The sequence below is a fragment of the Rhincodon typus genome, chromosome 20 (genome assembly GCF_021869965.1).
Source record: "Rhincodon typus isolate 14 chromosome 20, sRhiTyp1.1, whole genome shotgun sequence".
Taxonomy (NCBI): domain Eukaryota; kingdom Metazoa; phylum Chordata; class Chondrichthyes; order Orectolobiformes; family Rhincodontidae; genus Rhincodon; species Rhincodon typus.
The window spans coordinates 13,661,379-13,685,180 of NC_063351.1; the positions used below are offsets into that span (position 1 = coordinate 13,661,379).

At 40.7% G+C, this 23,802-nt stretch overlaps 1 protein-coding gene across 2 annotated transcripts in view; it reads left to right on the top strand.

The window, feature by feature from the left end:
* hectd2 (HECT domain containing 2) overlaps positions 1–23,802 on the top strand; it is a 105,979-nt gene that overhangs the window by 45,428 nt on the left and 36,749 nt on the right. For both annotated transcript variants that reach the window (XR_007264320.1, XM_048609237.1), the window contains exons 7-12: positions 6,609–6,654; positions 7,003–7,112; positions 9,886–10,034; positions 13,553–13,676; positions 21,882–21,978; positions 22,628–22,735. Coding sequence is in view for 1 of the 2 variants with exons in the window: in XM_048609237.1 (XP_048465194.1) it covers positions 6,609–6,654; positions 7,003–7,112; positions 9,886–10,034; positions 13,553–13,676; positions 21,882–21,978; positions 22,628–22,735 (634 nt within the window). In the remaining variant the exon portion in view is untranslated. The remainder of the gene's footprint in view (positions 1–6,608; positions 6,655–7,002; positions 7,113–9,885; positions 10,035–13,552; positions 13,677–21,881; positions 21,979–22,627; positions 22,736–23,802) is intronic.

The window sequence follows — 23,802 nt, forward strand, 5'->3', positions numbered from 1 at the left end:
GGGAGAAGGGAACGTCTTCACCTACAAAAGGCAAGGACGCCCTCCAGATGGGCACTAAGAAGACAGTGTAGATAATCGTCACTGTCAATATTGTCAGCAGTGTAACTCCAAGAAACCGGATGTAGCACAGGAAAACTTTTAATGACTTCAAGTTACTTCTTCATTAAATGCAATATTTTTACAAATCTACCAATAGCCTCTCAAACAGTTCCATTCACCAACCTCATTTCACTCACCGACCAGCCTTATGAGAAATAACTCCTACTAAGCATTCATAGCTTCACCTCACCCTCATATATTTAGTGCTGCTACAAGCATCACGTCCACATCTGCCAGCTTACACATGCTACCGGCTATTCAAATATGACAGGCACATCACCCAAATACATTGTGCCACTTTGACCAGCCCATTTCCCCTCTGCAGCAAGATAAGATAGTCCAGAACCAGAGGGTGTCTAAGCTAAGCAGGTGGAAACCAATGTGGTTGCATCAGTGGAGGAGACTGAGGCCATGGCTAGCAGTAAGGAGAAAAACCATGGAAAGTGAGAGCATGTTCTGACCCGATCAACCATTTCACTTTGCACTTCTTCCACATCCTGTAGTGTCTCCTGATTTTTACACAGTGCCAGTGTTATAAATATGAAACTTTTATTATTTCCCCCCACCTTCCCTCATTCCAAATGTGCCCTTGTGCATGTATCATTTCAGATACCAAAATATTGTTATCAGGTCCAGCAGTGTACAAATATGTGAATTCCAAGAGGTGTAGGATACTGGTGATGAAGAAACTTAATCACTCAATCTCTCACCATAGCCATGTCTTCAGATACAAAGTGCTGTTCATGCTTTATAAGATAGCTAAGAGGTGGGATTTGAGTATGGTGATTCACCATGCACAACATGAGGGAAAGGATAGCCTAGATTTCAGCTTCCTGGAAGATGAGGCTGTACGTGAGTTCTTTTGGAGAGAACTCCGATGAGGACTTTGGAATGGTGTACAGAAAAAGGCTGTTGGCATGCATAATAAAATACTACGTGCATTGAGAGGCTTGTCGGAAAGCTACTGTCAAGGAACTTGGAGGGGCCTCCATTTACCACAGGACTTTGTGCAGAACTTGGAGTCCATTCTTCCCAGGATGGAAGGGCCAATTCTGTAAGAACATGAACAGATGTCATGCAGCATGTGATGGCAAGTATTTCAATTCTATTGCGGTACACCCAAAGTCATCCAACTGTAGTGATTGTAACGAGGTCAGCCAGCTGAATCTCATAGAACACAAGTTCCCTGATTGGAGCTGTTAATATGGTCTAATCAGGGATCCGTGGCTGACAGATATAAACAGAAGTGTCAGACATCCTACTCATTCTGAGAGCTGGCTCTGAGGGACCTGGATCAGTGTCAAGGACTCTCCACATGTATATAAAGGGGGACTAGGTGACTGGACAGTGGCATCTGTGGAGTTGTTACGCCAACCACAGAGGAACCTTAGTCTAGGATCATGAAAACTCTGTTTGTTGCTATCTGAGTGCAGCTTGTTACTATCTAAATAGTTTGCTGCCATGTTGACTCATGTGAATGCCATGTTGGCTGTGGATAGCTATGTTCAAAAGGTGTTTAAGGATCTCACAGTAGCTTGGCAACCTGTCCTCCGATGCAGTACTAGGATTGCCAAGGCAATACTCCAATGTGCAGTGGCGAATTTGTGAAGTACAACCCGCTAACCCTTCCAATTATAGCATTCATGCTCCCACGACTACTAATCTGTCAGTGTCTTTGCTATTACCCATCAAAAAGCCAGCGCAGACTGCTGCTATTCATATAGCAGTGATTCAGTTCAAGGCCTCCTTAGCCCAGAGCTGCTTGAGGCTGTCTACAATATCCCCATTAGAAGTCAGTAACCTCCACCAGCCATGCTGTAGCCAGTAGGATAGCATTACATAGGAGCACAAGGACTGACAAAGCCACCTTCAGAACCCGGCAGTAAGGAAATCCATGGGTCCATCAATTAGCTTTCGTATTGAATATTGTGTAGTTTTATTTGACAAAGTTGATTTTGGATTATCTATTTTGTAATGCTTTTGCTTCAGAACTGTGGAGAAGATGACAATATACACACTGTTCCTGGCATAGGTTGAGGTAAAACTAATGCTTCGAGCAGGTTCTTAATAGGTATAGCCTGCTGCTGGGAGTTTCTCGCCTTCCTTCTCCTCTGTCTACGAGCAGCTTGTCCTCCTCTGCTCGGTTCATGTGTTGAAGCCCTTAATAGAATGGTAACCACCAGTACCCATGACAGAGAGCAAGTGGACTGAGCAGCTTCTCTGTGAACCAAGGCCTTTCAGCATGCATTATGTTTTGATTGACATCATCTGCTTTAAGAAGCTGGGGAAAGTGCCAAGAACTTGAGCAAACTCAGACAGAGACAGTAGAATTTTATCAGCAGTTCACCTGAGTTGGGTTTAAAAAGCATTGATGGGAATGTGCTGTTCCTGCTGATCAATACATGTCCTGCTCTGCTTAGTTAAGAGAGGCCATTAGCTGGAGTGATGAGGTGAAAACTGTCAAGTTCTGAGAAGGGTCACCAGACCCGAAACGTTAACTCTGGTTTCTCTTCACAGATGCTGCCAAAGCTGCTGGGCTTTTTCAGCAATTTCTATTTTTTTTTTCTGATTTACAACATCCGCAGTTCTTTTGATTTTTATTTAATGAAAACTGTCAATACAGCTGTCAAACTGATGTAACATGCTGACTGACCACATGATCTGCCCATTTAATGCAATTACAACATACACTCTCAACACTTTTGCTACTGACTTGCACAAAATGGTGTCCAGTGTGCATCATGCCATAGATGTGTGCAGCATGGAGGCCTTTAAGAATGAAATCAGCACCCATGCCACGAAAAAGACAGGTGCTACGGAGTCAAATATTGCAGCCAATCTGTACCTGAGGCCCACAAGTGCATGGGCAAAGAGTTGCATATTAATCCCAAAGGAACCTGATGGTTCACAACATGGTCACTGCTGCTTTAAAGGATTGGACAAGGAAATAAAAACATCAGCAGAGCTATTTATGAGGTCATGTCATTAAAGTATCTTTAAGCAGTGAATTTCTAGTGGTGCCAAAGACCAACCTCACTCCCAATCTTGAATCCTGCTCCCAAGCCTACATTTGAAGCAATTGTGTGATTCATTGTAGTGGAACTCCTTGCCGTAATAAGGTCAGAAGCGTAGACAGTTGGCAGCTGTTTAAAATGACATTTACTGGGTGGAATTTAGTTAGTGATAAATCTTGAGGATTAACTGAGTTGGATTTACAGACTGCCCAATGTAGTGCAGTTACATTTACAGAACACATTCCATAGACTCTGCTCAGCAGCTGGACTCCTTTCTGTGTTTGCCACAAACAATTTTATACAGTATGATAGCTGTACTTTTATGTGTTAAACTGAATCTTAAAAGGCTCCCAAAGGTTTGATTATAGAGATGTGGTTTTAAAGATTTATTTTCATTCCAAAGTTGCTTAAACGTATTTGATTCCTTGCATTTTTGCATCTTCTGCCAATGTACGTTACCTGGCAAAAATGAAAAAGATACTAATTTATAACAAATTATAAAAGGTAAATGTAGCTGTGAAATGGGACTTTTGTGGAGTTTTACCAACCACATCCATTAAAAGCATCATTGTCTCTGGAAGCTACGTTTGTTGGCAGAGCTCCTAGAATGCTTAGACTGTCCTAAAGTACTGTCGCCAGCACTGTCAGAGAGGCCGAACCTGCTGGGGAGAGAGGCTTTGTCTCCCCTAATTTTGTCTTTGGCATTAATAGTGTTGTTCCTGTGACCAAAATGAACTTCTTTGAATGAAGTACAGTTGATATCATTACTGCTTCAGTCTGCTGACTGATATGAAAGCGACCTCTGTGTACTTTATCAGGACCTAAGGCATTGGTTAGCTCAGTTGGCTGGATGGCTGGTTTGTGATGCAACGTGATGTCAACATGAGTTCATTCCTGCACCAGCTGAGGTTATCATTAAGGATTCTCCTTCTGAACCTCCCCCCTCACCTGAGGCGTGATGACCCTCGGGTTAAGCCACCACTAGTCGTCTCTCTTTAATGACCCAGTAGCCGTATGGTCTAGTAAGATAATAGTTACTTTATGTTTACTTTTAGGACCTAAGGTTTTCCTTTCTATACAAGAGAAGTCTCAGTTTAAGGTCAATTAATTCAACAACACCTGAACAGAGAAAAGCAAATGTTCAAAGTCACATTTCATAATTTTGTGTCTGACTACTAGAGTGATTGAGGTAGAGATAGCTACAAATATCACTGGCTCTACTTTGCTTATAGGCAACTGAAACCCTGGCATCTGGGTTTTCAAAGGTAGTTTGTGTGTTTACATTATTGTGGGTCGGGGGATGGTGGGGGGTGGTACCATTACTGTCTCTAGAAGCTTTTCTTATTTCTAGAGGAAACTGAAATCAAATGTTCAATTGTTAATCCTATTTTGAATGAACGGGTTCAGCTGGAATTGCCGTGGGAATGCTATGGTGGCCTCAGAGTTCTTAGTGTGGGGAGATGCAGATTAACTGGGCTTCTTGCTTCCATTTAATATCCACAAACATTGGCCGAGAAGTGCTTTTTTCTATTCATCTGTGGAATGTGAGCATTGCTGGTTGGCCAGCATTTATTGACCGTCCCTAGTTGCTGTTGAGAAGGTGGTAGTGAACTTCTTTCTTGAATAGCTGCAGTCCACCTGCTGTGGGTTGACCCACAATACTATTAGGGAGGGAATTCCAGGATTTTGACCTAGCAACAGTGAAGGAACGGTGATGTAGTTCCAAGTCAGGATGATGAGTGGCTTGGAGGGAGCTCCTGGTGGTGGTGTTCACATCTTTCTGCTGCCCTTGTCCTTCTAGGTGGAAGTGGCAGTCGACTTGGAAGGTGCTATCTGAGGATCTTTGTTGAATTTCTGAAGTGCATCTTGTAGATAGTACACACTGCGCTACTCAGCATCAGCGATGAAGAGAGTGGATGCTTGTGGATGTAGTACCAATAAAGCAGTCTGCTTTTGCCCTAGATGATGTTAAGCTCCTTGTTGGAGCTGCACTCCTCCAGGCAATTTGGGGAGTGTTCCATCACACTCCTGACTTGTGCCTTGTAGATGGTGGACAGGCTTTGGGGAGTCAGGAGGTAAGTTACTGAGCACAGTATTCCTAGCCTCTGACCTCCTCTTGTAGCTACTATGTTTATGTGGTGAGTCCAGTTGAGTTCCTGGTCAATTATAACACCCAGGATGTTGGCAGTGGGGGATTCGGTGACAGTAATGCCATTGAATGTCAAGGGGCAGTGGTTAGATGGTTCTAGCCTGGCATTTATGTGGTGTGAATGTTACTTGCCACTTGTCAGCCCAAGCCTGGATATTGTGCAGATCTTGTTGCATTTGAACATGGACTACTTCAGTATCTGAAGAATTGTAAATGGTGCTGAACATTGTACAATCATTGGCAAACATCCCCACTTCTGACCTTATGATGGAGGGAAGGTCGTTGATGAAGCAGCTGAAGATGGTTGGGCATAGGACACTACCCCGAGGAACTCCTGCAGAGATGTCCTGGAGTCGAGATGACTGACCTTATACAACCATCATCTTCCTATGTGCCAGATATGACTTCAACCAGCTGAGAGTTTGCCCCCTGATGTCCACTGATTCCAGTTTTACTAGGGCTCCTTGATGCGATTTGGTCGAATGCAGTCTTGATGTCAGGGGCTGTCATTCTCGCCTCACCTTCCAAATTCAGCTATTTTGTCCATGTTTCAACCAAGGCTGCTTTGAAATCAGGAGCTGAGTGGCCCTGACAGCATCCAAACTGGGCGTCATTGAGAAGGTTATTGCTGAGCAGGTGCTGCTTGATAGCACCATGGACGATCGGGAGTAGACTGATGTGGCGGTAATTGACCAGGTTAGATTTGTCCTCCTTTTTATTTACAAGACATACCTGGACAATTTGCCACATTGTTGGATAGATTCTAGTGTTGTGACTGTGTGCTGGAATAGTTTAGCTAAGGGAATGGCAAGTTCTGGAGCACAAGCCTTCGGTACCATTCCTGGAATGTTGCCAGGGCCTGTAGCTTTTGCAGTATGCAGTGTCTCCAACCATTTCTTGATATCACATGGAGTGAATTGAATTGATTGAAGACTGGTATCTGTAATGCTGGGGACCACTGGAAGAGGCCAAGATGGATCATCCACATAGCACTTCTGTGTGTAAGAATGCTTGTGTATGAAGACTGGATTAGTTTCTATTTCCCCAAGGGCATTCAGTCTGCCAATACCTGTCGTCTAGCCTCTCAGAGGAGAGAGGAAATTTGACTTGCATTTCGAGAGATGAAAGCTGCCATGGAACTATAGCAAAAGTCAATGCCTTCAGGAGAGAAAGGGAAGAACATTTGCAGTTTGTCTATATGGGCTAATACTGATTCCTTTTATTACTTGTAAATTTACTGTAGTTATATCGTGTTGATATGGTCATTGGTGAAGAATGTGCATGTAATTGCAAATGTGTACCAATCATCCTCTGTTGATCAGTGTTGAATTTTTGTTTTTTGCCAGACCACGGACAAAAGATGATCTGCGAGCTTATTTTTTACTTGTGCAGGTATGAAACTGTTTTGTATGGTAATGGTTATTTTCTGATATTATATCAATAGTATCAGAAGCATGGGACGTAGTTGACAGTGAGCTAATGATCACTACATCATCTAGACTGTTTCCTCAGTAGCCATTGTTTTTGAAGCTAAATGATTGTGTAGCATATAAATACTGCATTGATCACTTGGGCTGAATGGCCTGTTCCTATACTGTAACTTGTGTAAAATGTTTATAAAGCAATATTTTTCTACATTCTGCGCACTAAAACTTTTAAGTATGATCATTGTCATTTGTTTACATTCTTAGGTTTTTAATTGGAGAATCAATACTAAGTACTATTTGTTCCTTCCTGTAGAACCCTCAGTTTACGAACACATCAACATACGTCATCTACGCTCATTTATTACGACAGACCGCCACTTTGTCTGAAGCGGACCATCACTTTCTAGTCCACTGGTTTCAAAAGTAAAAGATTTTCTGTCTTTAGAGCTCAAAATATTTTGAGCAGAACGGGGTAATAAATAGCTCACTTACAAATGTCTCAATGGGAAAATTTAATTAGACTGTAAATCAAGAGATATAGATAATAATTCTGATTTGGTTTGAAATTCCAGTGTGTCTCATCAGTGTTGTAGTGTTTAGCAGGAGATTTACAACTATAAATATCTTTGGCTCTAATCCACTCAACATTACATTTGTTGCCAAATCAACTGGGATACAATGAGAAATGATTGCCAATTTTATATTGATGGAACCCACTCCGATACAAATGTCTGCTATCACAACTAACTTTAGAACAAATCCACTATGTAAAAATATAGGAACAAGAATTGGGCATTTGACCTTTTCAAGCCTGTTGCATCATTTAATAAGATCTTGGTTGATCCGGTTGTGGTCTCAGCTCCATTTTCCCATCTGCCTCCTGTGACTCCCTTGTCTATCAACAATCTATCTGACTCGACCTTCCTCACTACTTTCTAGGGAAAAGAATTCCACATACTAAAAATGCTCAGACGAAAAAAAGCTCTGCATCTGTCTCAAAATGGAGACCTCTTATTCTTAATCTATGACCCCCAGTTTTCGTCTCTCCCTTCAAGAAGAAACATCTTTCTGGTATTTTGAGCCCTCATGATCTTTTATTTTTCAATAAACTCCCCTCTAACTCTTCTGAGGTCCAATGAATAAAGGCCAAACTGTTGAACCTTTCTTCATAGCCTATATCTCAGGAATGATTTGTCTACTTTCTCTGCACTGTGACTGTTATATTAATTATGGTACTTCTCTTTTTTTTCAAATAAAGAGAGAAACTGTACAGAGTACTCCAGATGTGGTGTCACCAACACCATGTACAGCTGCAGTAACGTTTTCTTCTTTCATGTTCCATTCCCTTACAATAAGCAAATACCATTCCATTCACCTTCGTAATACATTTGCTGTGTATTTACCAATCTTGCCATTCTGATTCGCCAAATTTTACATGTAGATTAAAGTCATACGTAATTATTGCAGTACATTTTTGCATGCCTTCTTTATTTCCTGTATGCTCTGTCTTACCATGAATCAGCTGTTAGGGAGCTTATAAACTACTCTCTCAAAGTGCCTCTTATTGTTACTATTTCTTATCTCTACCCAAAGGTATTTTACATTTTTTCTTTCATGTTACGACCATCTCTGATTAATGCCTTCTTTAATAAACAAAATAATACGTCATTTCCTAGCTATGTGTCATTCTGATATGTCAAAGATCTTTCCACATTTACGTCCCAGCCTTGGTCAACTTTCAACCATGTAGGAACATTGGTATATAGAAGTAGGCCATTCAGCCCATCAAGCCTGCTCCGCCATTCAATTAGAAAGGGTTGATCATCAACTTAGATATTTCTTCTTTGCACTGTCTCCATATCTATCCCTTGATGTCATTACTCTTCAGAAATCTATCAATTTCTGTCCTTAACACGATTAATGATAGAGCTTCTGCAGCCTGCTGGGGTAGAGTATTCCAAAGATTCACCACACTGGGTGAAAAAGTTCCTCCTTATCACAGTCTTAAATAGCCTACTTTTCATTGTGAGATTATGCCCTGTGGTTATAGATTCACCAGCCAGGAGCAACATCTACATCAACACTGCAAGAATGTTAAGTTTCAACTAGGTCGCCTCTCATTCTTCAAAACTCCAGGGAAAATAGACCTTGTCTCCTCAACCTCTCCTATTAACACAATCCTGTCATCCCATATTAATCTGATGAACCTCCATTGCACTCCCTCATTGGCAAGTATATCCTTCCCTACCCACATTACATGCATCTCTAATTTTCTGATTTACACAATACCAAACATTACCACGTCAATTTGGTGATCTATAAACAATTTCCAACTGTTTGCTAGCCTTTGCCGTTTTTCCGTTCCACCCTAACTGATTCTAGATCTTAAACCTTCGATCTAAACTTCTCTCTTACTGAAGAATTGATCTCGTTAATTATTAAGAATGCGAAACCTCCCCCTTCTTTTTTCATTTATGCCTATCCCTCCTTCGTGCCTAATATCTTTGGATATTCAGTTCCCAGTCTTTAGCTTAGCCCATAACTGCTGGTACTCCCTCAGCAGAAACGCTTTCCTGGTTCTACGTATGTTATTGGTACCTACACGGAAGATCCCCTACAGACCATAGCAGATGTCTTGAAGCCTAACACTGGATACACAGCACAGCAAACCATATCAGAAAATATGAAACGATTCACCTTTTGAGAGAGAATATTATGTTGGAATCCTCTCTCTGAATGGTGAGGTTTCAGAACCTACTTCCTTTCCCTACCCATGGTGAGGGTCATGGTGCTTTGGGTCAGACCTGCCTTTCGGAAAAGAGCTCAAACATCAGTTACTTTTTCTCGAATGTGGTCCTTTACACTGTTTACATAGGTCCAATCTTCTCCACTGAAACATTCGTCAATACAACTTCCAAATGAAACCTGCTGCTTAGTGAGCAGAGAAAAGAAATCTCAGTAAGTATTCTGACGTTAGTCCAAGCTTGCAAGAGAAGTTACAACACCCGATTTTGCTGCTCTGTCTGAAATGAGCACAGGCCAGAAATTAAACTTGTGTCATCTGTTGCCTGTGTGACTCAACTTTTCACGAGATGGACTCCCTGAGTCATTGCTGAAAGCATTTTATTAATCATCTGAACATCATGACTTCAACGTGATATTGACTAACTGCAAGATTGACTTGTGTTTTCCTTAGATTGCCCTTAAGGAGATTTAAGCAATTGGTAGAGTCATTACTGCAGTTCATATCTTTACGCCTGTTTCCGGCAAAACCAGATGACCTACCACCAATGGCAAAGTGTACTTGGTGGATTCCTTCAGCAACAAGAGTCTTGGCTTTGCTCAGTGAGTATCTGAGAGGCTGTCGCATTTTGCATTTCAAATGTAGATAATGACCCAAATGTAGAGTATGATTTACTTATATAACAACATAAGCAATTTGAATAAGATAATTGTATCTGCATTTAAAACACACTGGGCAAATTTGGGTTCCGTAATGTGCATTCTTTGGGCAGCGTGAAACCTTTCAAACCCCTGAAATGGAATCCAGCAGGAAATCTGGCAAATTTGGCCGTAAAAGAGTTTACGCTATCTTGCCATATGCAGATCATACTTCCACACTATCATCTTAAATTATGTGCAGCATCCGTTTCTGAGCTGATAGCTGTGACCACAATTGAGCGGTTGTGTCTCTTTATCTCCACTGCTGTCTTGGTTATCCTCTACTGCAGAGGTATGTACCAGTTTTTTGAACATTCCAAATGAAGAAAGAACAAAGTTTATGGTAAAGACAAAGCATAAAGTGAGAAATGAAAATTTGCAACATCAGTAGATTGTAGGACAGGATCGATTTGAGGGATGAGTGTGAAATGGGATGACCGGGAAAGGTATGCATCGAACTAACTATCATCAAAGCCGCTGAAATCGCCCTTCCCATAATGTACAGAATCATCTCTTCCAAGGGGGATAAAGCATGCAGGCCAAACAAACCTCCCCTCCCACTCCCATTATTTATTGCAGCAAGGTCAAAGCTTTCAACAGTCCCCTGCTTCCCAAAACCTAGCCCCTCACTCGGGCATGAAGTTTCTGATCACGACCAGCTCTTCATAAGTTTACAGGCAAACTTTTCAGGGGTTGTTGGGCAGCCTTTGGGAGACATGGGAGATCTGTGCAAGTCTTGTTAAATCCTTGAAACACCATTCAATTCTGGGAAGGTATCAGGTAACTTGTTCATAAAACAAAATGGCATCTGCTGTTGATGGACATGATTCCCTTAGAACATAAGAACTAGGATCAGGAGTAGGCCGTCTGGCCCTTCGAGCCTGCTCCGCCATTCAGTAAGATCATGGCTGATCCTTTCGTGGACTCAGATCCACTTACCCGCGTTCTCACCGTATCCCTTAATTCCTTTTATTGTTCTAAAAAAAAGTAGATTTTTTTTGAAAACATTTACTGGTAGCGTCAACTACTTCACTGGGCAAGGAATTCCATAGATTAACAACCCTCTGGGTGAAGAAATTCCTTCTCAATTCAATCCTAAATCTGCTCCCTGTAATCTTGAGGCTATGCCCTCTTGTCCTAGCTTCACCTGCCAGTGGAAACATCCTCTCTACTTCTATCTTATCTGTTCCCTTCATAATTTTATATGTTTCTATAAGATCCCCCCTCAATCTTCTGAATTCCAATGAATATAATCCCAATCTACTCAGTCTTTCCTCATAAGTCAACCCCCTCAACTCCGGAATCAACCTAGTGAACCTCCTTTGCACCCCCTCCAGTGCCAGTACATCCTTTCTCAAGTAAGGAGACCAAAACTGCACACAGTACTCCAGGTGTGGTCTCACCAGCATCTTGTACAACTGCAACATAACCTCTCTGCTTTTTATTTCAATCCCTTTAGCAATGAAGGACAAAATTCCATTTGCCTTCTTAATTACTTGTTGTACCTGCAGACCTACCTTCTGTGATTCATGTGCAAGGACACCCAGGTCCCTCTGCATAGCAGCATACTGCAACTTTTTACCATTCAAGTGATAATCCTTTTTACTATTACTGCTACCAAAATGTATGACTTCACATTTATTTACATTGTATTCCATCTGCCAGACCTTTGCCAACTCACTCAATGTATCTATGTTCCTCTGCAAAGTTTCACAGTCCTCTGCACACTTTGCTTTGCCAGAGGTTTTTCACTCCCATCGTAATTGAGGATTGTTTTCCACACAGATTTCCAGTGTTGGGGTACTTCTGCCTGTCACTATGCTGGTTTTGGCAGGTCAATTAAATTCCGCCCTATGAGTGCTGCACAGTAAGTTTGGATTTTGAAGCTGTCGTGGTGGAGTAAGATAAGGCTTGCAACAGCAAGTAAAAACATACGAATATTAGGTATAAATCCTGACTGAAAGAGAATTGTTCATTTTATTCATTCATGAGAGGGTGGGCATTGCTAGCTGGGCCAGCATTTATTTCCCATCCCTAGTTTCCTTTTTTGAAAAAGTAGTGAGCTGCAGTCATTTGCTGTAAGTACTCCCAAAATGCCCTTAGAGAGGGATTTCTGAGTCAGGATGGTGTGCAGCTTGAAGGGGAACTGCAGGTGGTGATGTTCCCATGTATGTGCTGCCCTTGTCCTTCTAGATGGTGGTGATCATGGGCTTGGAAGGTACTGCCTAAGGATCCTTGGTGAATTTTTGTAGTGCATCTTGGAAATGCTACACACCACTGCTACTGCATGTTAATGGTGGAGGGAGTGAATGTTTGGGGATGTGACATCAATAAAGTGGACTGTTTTGACCAGGATGGTGTCAAGCTTCTTTAGTGTTGTTGGAGCTGCACTCATCCAAGCAAATGGGGAGTATTCTATCACACTCCTGACTTTGTATCCTGTAGATGGTGGACAAACTTTGGGGAGTCAGGAGTTGAGTTACTCACTGCAAGATTCCTAGCCTCTGACCTTCTCTTGTAGTTGCTACATTGGCTGGTGCAGGTTATTTTCTGGTCAGTGTTTACCCCATAATGTTGATTGTGGGGAATTCGTAGATCATGAATATCGAAGGGCAATGGTCATATAATCTTGTCGGAGATGGTTATTACCTAGCACTTGTGTAGTGGGAATATTATGCCACTTGTCATTCCAGACCTGGAAATTGAACTGGTCTTGCTGCATATGGACCTTGGGGTGCTTCAGTATCTGAGGAGTTGTTGGTGGGGAAAATAATAACAGTTGGTGGAGAATATTCCTGGAGTGAATCTTTACTAAGTCTTGTTTGTTACAGACTAAACACTGCATACATACAACTCCTAACTCAATGCTGCCATAGTCTCAATAAGTGTGTCTTTATATATGTGTTCAATTTATACCACTCACCTGCTCACAATTAAACACAATTAATATTAAGGAGGTTTAATAGATTCTCAATATTTTAAATGGTTTTTCTGGTGAATAAAGTAATTTCTTTATAGCTGGGGTTTAGTATGAAGGAGTCACCGTGTTAAAAGTTTTCACAGACTGAGAAGAAGCATTAAGAGAAATTGCAACAAATTGTTGGAGAATTGACACAAGGCATGGCTGAAGCAGATGCCAATGTATAGTTGAAAAAAGGATAGATATTTGAAGCATTAGAGGAAACCATGCTAATTGCGAAGATTAAACGAGGAGATAAGTTATAGATTGCTGCAGCAAAATACCGTATCACTGGCACATTGGACTGAGTTGCTTCCTTTTTTTTTAAACTGAGTATGCCACATATTAAATACTTCGTAGTAGATTTAATCGACAACACTTTATTTAATAGATTTTAATGATTCTATGAATAGTTACTAATGCTAAAAATGTTAGATTTTTGTGCGTCTTACTGTTACCACAGATGCAGCTAACAGTCTGGCAAATCCTCCAATTATTCCTTTCACTGATTTCTATAACTCTACCTTGGATCATATCGACCTCGTGGAGGAGTATCGTATCTGGCAGTGTTATGGAAATTCTCATAGGTAAGAAAATGGAATTGTTCACGCTAAATAAAAATAGATTTTTCCCAACACTTTTTTTTTCAAAACTACATTGTGATATGTCTAATGTCAAAATTTTGTGTGTTTTTATATCCTTGATTCTCAAACCTTTTTTGTTTGATTAAAAATTCCCTTTATAAAAGAATTAGTATTAACAAATCCTAATCTGCTGTACAATGATACTCATAATAAAACAGTGCTGCATGTAAGGATTAAGGAAATAGATTTTTTAATTAGAGTGGCAATTTCAGGTGAACTTCACTGATGTAGATAATGGTGAAGTAGACTAACAATGAAATGTTTCCACCAGCATTGTCACGCATGCCAACTGAATTATTTTTAATGTGGATAAATGTTGCCTGTCGATGGCCCGCATGTCCAATCAGTTCATAAAATAGATGCAATACAAACTGCTGCTATATTTATGTAAATATTTAATAAGTTCAAAAAAGTTGACTTAATTTTTGAAAAAAATAATTTTGCAGAGAATATTGATATGAATTTCCACTGAGTTTGGAAACCAGTGTATAAGAGTGACATCACAGGAAAGTAGTGAGTTGACTCTGTTTCAACTGCAGTAACTTTGAAAAATGTAAACATCTAAACTAACACAGGGAAAGCAAGATTTTGTAGATACAGGAGAGTAAGCTGATTTATAACTGAGGGCAAAAAATGTCTACTGACTTCCACTTTATGGCTAATGGAACAAAAGTAACTATAGTTAGGGCAAGTAAAGTAACTAAAGTGTTGTGGGTAAATCACCACAAGCTACCTTTAATTTGACTACTTATTAAGAAATCTCACCGACAAATACTGGATCAATTATTTAAAATTCATTGCATGTAGCAACCAAAATAAGACTCGAGCAAGTTAAGCCTCACAACTCAATTTGGTTATTACCCAATTAATGGTGGAATTTAGCCATGATTCCAACAAACAGTGTCTGTCTCTGGATGTGTCCGGGATTCAATCCGATGCAGTTTTATTCTCGCGAGTTCTGCTATTAAAAAATTGGCGTTGAATTCTTGTGGTATTTTCTGCCCTTCAGGGTTATAGAGTCATAGAGTAATACAGCATGGAAACAGGCCCTTCAGCCCAACTGGTCCATGCTGACTGCAGTGCCCTAGTTCCATGGTGTGACATTATTGGTGATCCTTTAGATTCTTTCATCCACAATATTGTAAGTCTTCAGTTTGCCTTATGATAAGAAGAAGCTTCCCTGTTCCTTGTCACATTTGGTATTGACTGTCTGTTTGAAGATACAACTTCTCTGCAACAGACTTCTTAAATTCTTCTGCAGGGCAGTGATTTGTCCTTGTGGCATAAGTTATCAAGCACTTGTTAAAATGATTTTGTTTATGTAGCTTCAACTCTGCCTTTTCCCAGGCATGTCTAATTGCTTTCAGTTCCTAAACAACAAGTTGTCCTTGTCCCTTAACAGTTTATTCCAGACAGAGCTATTGCTGATTCTTTCAATCCATTATAGTGTAAACTTCAGAACTTTAATGACTATCACAAAAGTTTAAGATTAAGGTGTAGCAGGACAGCTTGCCTGCCAGCTGGTATGTGGGGAGTTGTTGACACTTTGTGTACACCAGATAAGCCATTGTATAGGAGCCTCTGTACAAGTTTGAGCTTCGGGTTTCAGAATTCAAGTAACAAGACTAGAGTCAATGACGTGCATTCGCAAGGCAGAGAACTGTGGATAATGCATTAAGAGGAGGTGGTCACACCACCAATTGGGGGCAAGCAGGATTTGAGGAATGGGTGACCACCAGGCAATCTAATAGATGGGTAGTGCAGGAGTCCCCAGAGGTCCTGGTCACTAACCAATTTGCAGTTCTGGATCTTGGTGAATGTGATGAATCTTAGGGGGAGAGTAGTAAGGGCCAAGCCTGTAACATTGTGGATAGTCTAACTGTGCAGGAGGAGAGAAAGATGAGGGGAAGGGCAGAACAGATTAGAAAATTCTATAGTTAGGGGAACATGCAGCCATTTCTTCAGTCATCAATGTGATTGCAGGATGGTTGTTGCCTCTCTGAAACTAGGATTAAGGTTGTCAGAGAATGGCTCCAGTACATTCTTCTGGGGAGGGTGAATAGCAACAAATCATGGTCCACATTCCTACCAATGACCTAGGGAGGAAGTGGGATGTGGTCCTGCAATGGCAATTTGGGGAGGTAGGTAGAAAACTGACAAGCAGGACCTCTAAAATGGTAATTTCTAGATTAATCCCACTACCATGTACAATTGAGTACAGAAATTGTAAAATAAGACAGATGAACACATAGCTGGAAAATATGACGTACAAAGATGGGCTTTGGGTTCCTGAGACACTGAAACTGTCTCCAGTGAGACAAGCCAGACAGGTTGCCTCTGAACAGAGCGAGAACTGAGTTCCTCGCACTGTAACTGTGTTCTTAGGGGGGCTTTAAACTATTTCAGCAGCTGTGAGGGAACATGATACAATATTAGAAAGTAATATCAGGGTGCACAAAATACTGGGAGAGGCAGATAGAGAAATAGAGAAAAGCAAGTTAACAGGTGGAGAAAGTGAGAAGTACTGAAGTCTCATTCAGGGCTACACTGCATGTATTGTATACATACATAGTATAGTCAATAAGGTTGGAGAGGCACAGACACAATTTCCTTGTGGAATTATGATATTTTGATGATAATGGAGAGCTGGCTTAAGGAAAGGCTGGCCTGAATGTTAATTCCTGGTTAAATGATGTTTAGAAGCGATAGGAGAGGGAAAAAGCTGGGGTGGCATTTTTGTTTAATTATAACTTCACAATACTGGAGAAACTGGATGCTTTCGAGGATTCAAGGACAGAATCGGTTTGGCTAGAGCAAAGGAATGAGAAGGGTGCAATTGTATTGAGTGTTTCTATTTAGGTAATGTGCAGACCAGTGGGGGAAGGATAGGAAATTTGGCACTAAGATAAACTGCTTTCAGCACAGCTAGTCCATTTTCACTGTCTCTGTCTCCCACCCCGTCATCAAGACAAGTACCAGGTTTTCCTACTGAAAACAAAAAATGATGGAAATCACAGGTCAGGCAGCATCTGTAGAAAAAGAGCAAGCTAACGTTTCAAGTCTAGATAACTCTTCATCAGAGCTTCGGCTTTGTGATTATGGTCTTGGGCAGTTCGGGTAAAAGTGGTTCAGTGTTTTAATGGAAGCATTCACAGCCATAAAATGGGGATATCAGAACAGAAATTACTCCATTTACTTTAGTCAGCAGGCCCATTTGCAACTTCTTTTACAGAGTTTAAAAGATAACCCTAAGAACTGTGGATGCTGGAAAATGAAATAAAAACATAAATTGCTGGAGAAACTCAGCAGCTCCAGCAGCATCTGTGGAAAGAAAGCAGAGTCAATGTTTTTGGTCCAGTGGCCCTTCAGAACTTTTACAAGGTCTTCACTGCTTTTGAATGCAAAGCTTATTTATCTGAACACGAGCAGAGAAGAAATGCACTGAGGACAGGTATTTCCACATAATCCCAGACGGTCATGAATATGAGGGTGAAAATGAGTCCTCCGAACTGTTCTGAGGAAGGGCCACTCGACCTGAAATGTTTACTCTGATTTCTGTCCACAGCTGCTGTCAGACCTGCTGATCTCTTCCAGCAATTTCTGTTCACAGAATCCGCAGTTCTTTTGGGTTTTATTGAAAACTGGGTCGCTATGTTGAAAGCAACTCATGTTCTGACAGGGCCTGGAGTGTGGGCATGGGCAAAAGACATGGAAGGAGGAGTTCAGGCTCTTAAAATTATTGAACTCCTCAATACTGATTCCTGAAGGCTGCAAAGTCCCCAAGCAGAAAATGAGATGCTGTTCCTCCAGCTTGTGGTGAACTTCACTGGAGCAGTGCAGCAAATCTGAGACAGAGATGTTGGCCAGGGAACATCGTGGTATGCTGAAGTGGCAGGAAACAGGCGGCAGCTCACGGTAATTTTTTACAGGCAGAATGTAGGCATTCCACAAAGTGGTCACCTGGTGCATTTTGTCTCCCCGTATAGAGGACACCACATTGTGAGCAGCAGATACAATACACTAGATTGAAGTGAGGTGTGGGTGAAGCACGGCTTCATCTGGAAGATGCGTTTGGGTCCTTGGATAGTGAGATGGAAGGACATTATCGGGATTGCATGGAAAGGTGCCATGGGGGTGCGGGGAGGTGTTGGGAGAGGAGGATCACAGAGCGAACAGTCCCTGCAGAATTTTGAGAAGGGAGGAGAGGAGAATATGTGCCTGGTGGTGGCGGAAATGGGAGCTTATGATCCTTTGGCTGTTGAGTGGAATTTGAGGAATGGGGAACTCTGTCATTGTTTTGGGAGTCAGCAGGGAATCTTTGATTGAGGAAAAAGATGGCAATTTCTGTTTTTGTTTCATGTGTCCAGCATCCACAATTCTTTATTTCAGAGAGTCTGGGATGTTTCGAAAGGGATTTCTGAAGCTGAAGTCCTGTGCAGCTGAAGACACAGACGATTGAAGTTAAAATTTCAAGTGAGCAGAATTAGAGTCCTACAGCAGGGAAATAGACTCATTGGACCAACTCGTCCATGCCGACCAAGATTCCCAAACTAAACTAGTCCCATTTGCCTGCGTTTAGCTCATATCCCTTCTATTCATGTACATGTCCAAATGTCTTTTAAATGTTGTACCAGTACCTGCATTTACTACTTCCTCTGGCAATTCATTCCACATACAAACCACCCTCTGTGTGAAAAGGTTGCCCCTCAGGTCTCTTTCTAAATCTTTTTCCCCGACCCTAAAATTATGCCCACTGGTTTTGAACCTCTCCCACCCCAGGGGAAAGGCCTTTGCTATAGTCTTTATCTGTGCCCCTCATGATTTTATAAACCTCTAATGTCACCGGTCAACCTCCTACACTCCAGTGAAAAAAGTCCCAGCCTATCAGCCTCTCCTTATAATTCAAACCCTCCAGTCTTGGTGACATCCTTTATAAATCTTTTCTGCACACTCTCCAATTCAATAATATCCTTCCTATAGCAGGGCAACCAGAACGGTACACAGTACTCCAAAAGTGGCCTCACCAACGTCCTGTACAACCACAAAATAATGCCCCAACTTCTGTATTCAATGGTCTGAGCAATGAAGGCAAGCGTGCCAAAAGCTGCCTTTACCAGTCAACCTGTGATGCAATTTTCAATGAACCTGAATTACCTGAACCCCTAGGTCTCTCTTTTCAAACACTCCCCAGTGCCCTATCATTAACTGTATAAGTCCTACCCTTGTTCGTCTTATCAAAATGCTAGATTTCACATTTATGTAATTTAAATCGATCAAGTTCCCTTCGTAATCTTAGATACCTTTTTCACTGTCTACAACCAATTTTGGTGTCGTCCGCAACACACAGAAAATAACTGCTCATTTGGCACATTACATACTATATCATATTTTTATGTGTTAATTGTTTAGACACAATTCAACAGATACCTCAAGTAATAACAATCTAGAATTAAAATTTCAATTGTTTATTATTTACAGCCAAGTCCCAATTAAGTTCTTCAAACAGAAATTTATAGTTTTATTAACAATAGCAATTGATTGCCTCCTCTGGTTTCACAGCCTAAAAAAAGCCCCATTTCTTATTTTTTATTTATTTTCATTTGTACATTTTTTTTAAATCATGCTGAATAGATCATTAGGAGAGTGTGGGTACCTTACAGAATTATGGGTTGGAGAAGGTTACAGAGAAAAGGAGGAACAGAGACAGAAAAGGATCTGCAAACAACAATGAGAATTTTAAAAATGAAGCATTCTCCAAACTTGAGCCAATGAAAGTTAGTGACCGCAGGGTAATGGTGCAACAGAACTTGATGTGAGTTGGGAAAACCGTATCAGAGTTTTGGGTGGTCTCAGATTTTGTGGAAAGTAATATATTGGGAGACTAGCTAGACTGTAGAGAAATAATCAAGCCTGTGAGTGACAAAGACACCAGGAATTGAGGCAGGGCCAGTGTTGGGCAGTATTCCAAAGGTAGAAATACATAACATTGACAGTGTAATAAATATTTGGTCAGAAACTCATCTTGTGGTCAAAGAGGTATCAAGATTTGGTAAACAGAGAAGTGGGGTATTGATTATTTTGAAAGCATATAAATAACATTTTTGGTTTATTGATCTTAAATTGTGAACAATAAATGCACATTGTACATTAGTCCAGTGTTAAAACATGCTGTTCGTTTAATAGTTTGTAAAAATGGCACAAGAGTGCCCCCTTGAGGGTATGTGGCCCATTGCAGGGCACTGGCAATTTTGGTCAGAGTCATCAGATTTTTAACCTTTAATTACAAATGGGTAATGATCAGTCTCACAATCACATTGCACCTTCTGGAGTACTCAGTTAGCAACACTTGTGCTATCTGTATTTAAACAAAACATGTTGAGGTTTACAAATGGAGAGGATTTTAGATCATTTAGATCATTGTGATGCAAGTGTTGGAAATATAAGACATAATGCAGTTAGCATACATTTAGAATAAATATGTTTAATTGTTTAGACAATGTGATTTACAGGAATTGACTATTACAATTGAAAGTAATCTATAACTGAAGGAATGTCTTACACCTGTTCTGCATCAATCTCCAACACCTTGCACCATTCTATGGTGAGTGGGCTACCAATTAATTTTTCAACCATGGTCCCTTCATTAGCTGCAATCATTACTGGTTATTAGAGAAGGAACTAAACTTCTCACAAACTGATAAAATCTGTAGATGAAGAAAGTTTTGCATGAGAATGACTGATGAACTGAAAAGTGGGGTATGTTGCTAAGTGATTAAATGGGGAGGTGATGGCCTAGTGGTATTATCGCTGGACTATTAATCCAGAGACCCAGATAATGTTCTGGGGACCAGGGTTCAGATCCCACAATGGCAGATGGTGTAATTTGAATTCAATAAATATCTGAAATTAACAATCTAATGATGACCATGAATCCATTGCCGATTTTCGGTAAAAACCCATCTGGTTCACTAATGTCCTTTAGGGAACGAAACTGCCATCCTTACCTGCTCTGGCCTACATGTGACTCCAGACCCACAGCAATGTGGTTGACTCTTTACTGCCCTCTGGGCAATTAGGGATGGGCAATAAATGCTGCCTGGTCAGCGACGCCCTCATCCTGTGAATGAATAAAGAAAACAAAATTTGACTGTGAAAATCTCTGACCCTCCCATTCAGAGGACGACCATACCTTTTAATCAGCTCAAGTATTCTCCTGCTCACCCACCTACCTGTCCTGATTGTATCTTGGCACAGCTACTGGTTCATTTGATCTGAGTACTGCATGCCAACTGGTTCTCCATCCAGTAGAACAATGTGTTAGGGATCATCAATTATGATTGTTTTCACTTTGTCTCAACAAGCCTGCTTGCGTGGTTTGCTTCTGACTTGCTTATTTGGTTCTGTTGAGTGTCACTGCTGCATATACCTTGACACGGATAGTTACTAAAGTGTCTGTCTGACTATGTGTCTGAAGCTATGGCTCACTTGCTAATATTCTTACCTCTGAGGTCAATAGGTTGTGGGTTCAAATCATATTAAAGTGGTTTGAGCACAAGTGTCTTGGCTGACACAGTATAGTGGAGTATTGAGGGAGCGCTATATTGTTGGCACAGTCTTTTAGTTGAAGCATTAAACTGGTGCCCGGTCTGCTGTCTCTGGTGGACAGTAATGATCCAAGATGTTATTTTGAAGGAGAACAAAGGTGTTGTCCTTGGTGGCCTGGCCAATATTTATCCCTAAATCAGCATAGGAAACACAATTACCTGGGCAGTATCAAATTGCTGATGGGAGAAGTTTGCTATGAGCAATTGATTGCTGCAATTTTTACATTATCAAAGTGACTGCACTTCAGAAATAATTAATTAGTTGTAAAACATTTTCTGATCTCGGGGCATCCCAAAAGCTTTCCTTTTCTTTCACTGAGTGCTCTCTGGCTTGTCTTTGTTCACACCTGCATGTTAAACTGGTTCACAACTGAACACGTTTTGTGCTATGCCATAAAATATTTAGTGGTTATGTTTTGGAAAGGTCTGATACATTTCCTGCATCTAGTATATATTTGAAATTGTACAGCTAGATTGCAACAGTATTGTGCTTCTAATTCAGATGCCCATATACTTTTGAATACCTTTTTTTATTAAATTATAGGTTTTCCTTCTGCCAGTTTCCTTTCATTCTCTCCTTAACAGCGAAGAAAATTATTATTCAGAGAGACTCTGAACAGCAGATGATTACAGTAGCTAGGGTAAGTAAATGTTAGACAACTTTTTTGGAAACAAACTTTGAATGTTTGTTATTGGATCATTTATATAGGAAGGAACAATATTTTGCTTTTAGAACTCTTATCTTGTTTATCTTTTTAAAATCTCATTCTATTATTAACAGAACAGTTCTAGTTTCTTATTCCAGCTAATGTTCAAATTTTAGTCCCTGCCACTGTTTAAGCTTGTCATCCTTGCTCTGCTGTAAATTTTTAGTCACTCCCTGCCAACACTTGCAAGGAGGATCATATCATTATTACAGCTCCTGTACTATGAAGAACAACTTGGATTCTCAACCTACTTTCCATTGGACATGAGTTCTAAGTGTAGCAATGCAACGATACAGATACAAATGTGCTTCAATCGAACAATTTTGACAAAAATGAAAATGTGTAGTTCAGGTGGTTTGTAGCAAATTGGAAAAAAAAGAGACTAACGTATTGGAATGCTTGAGGCTAATACTAAATGCAAACTGGACAAAGTCCCCATTTCCTAGCACTGTTCTGCTTTTCCTTTTTATATAAAAAATATAGAAATAATCAAAGTTGTGTCCTACTGTGTTTATGTGTCTTTGCAAATGTTTAAAAGTTGCCACACTAGCTTCAGAATTCTCACCACCTTCTTCTTGTACAGCAAAGCTTGGTTGATAAAGTTTCTCGTAGACAGAAGCCAGACATGAACATGCTTTTCCTAAATGTTAAAGTGAGACGTGTGCATCTGGTTAACGATTCACTGGATGAGGTAATGTCAGTCTTAAATCTGTTTTTGTAATTAAGTTGACCATTATTATTTAAATAAATGTAAAATTTCCTCTTTGTAAGGGCTGTAATAAACCAATTGTGAATAGTTAAGTATTGCTGTTCAGTTTTTGTGCAAGTGTTTTATGAAACACCAAATAATAACATTTGCATTGACATGAGGAGCTACCCATGGTGAATTATTTCTGCCGAGCTCCACCAGCAGTTATATAATAGTTGCAAATACAATGTGCTGTATATTCCAAAAAACAATAATTATCTGGGATAGTAGGAACTGCAGATGCTGGAGAATCCGAGACAACAAGGTGCAGGGCTGGATGAACACAGCAGGCCAAGCAGCATCATCCCAGGAGACCTCAATAGCCTGCTTCAAGTAGGACTGTGGACCCTACACAATCACCAGAGCTGCTAGAACGGCACCCTTAGTTTATTCTTAAAGATGGGACGCCAAAGAACCAGCATAGGTCAGCCTACATCCAAATGTTATAATCCCAGTTCATGTTACTATTGGACAGGTCAGATTCCAGATGGAAATGTGGCTTGATAGATCGTATTTTGTATTGTTTTGTTGAATGACATGGCGTTTCACTGAAATATAAGCACGCAAAGCTGCAAATTTGGTTTTAACAATCCAGGTAAAGTTGCCATAATCTTGCCACATAACAAGTCTGCGCTCTTATTTACAAAGTGGTGGTCTAATCTAAGGATCGCCATGCCTCCGGCGAACAGAGGGGTTAAGGAGAGTCCTTCATAGTAACCTCAGTCGGTGTGGGATTTGAACCCAAACTGTTGGCATCATTCTGTAGCGAAAACCAGATTTTATTTCACTAAAGAAATGTAGATAAAATAGAATAAACCAGACTACTTGGGTTTAGGTAATACCACAATACTGCTTGGAACAAAGTTCCCAGAATTTTATCCAGCGATACAGAAGGAACAGTGATATATTTCCAAGTCCTGGTTGGTGTGTGACTTCGAGACGAACTTGCGGGTAGTGTTGTTCCCATGTATCTCCTGCCCTTGTCCGTCTAGAAGATATAGGTCACCAGT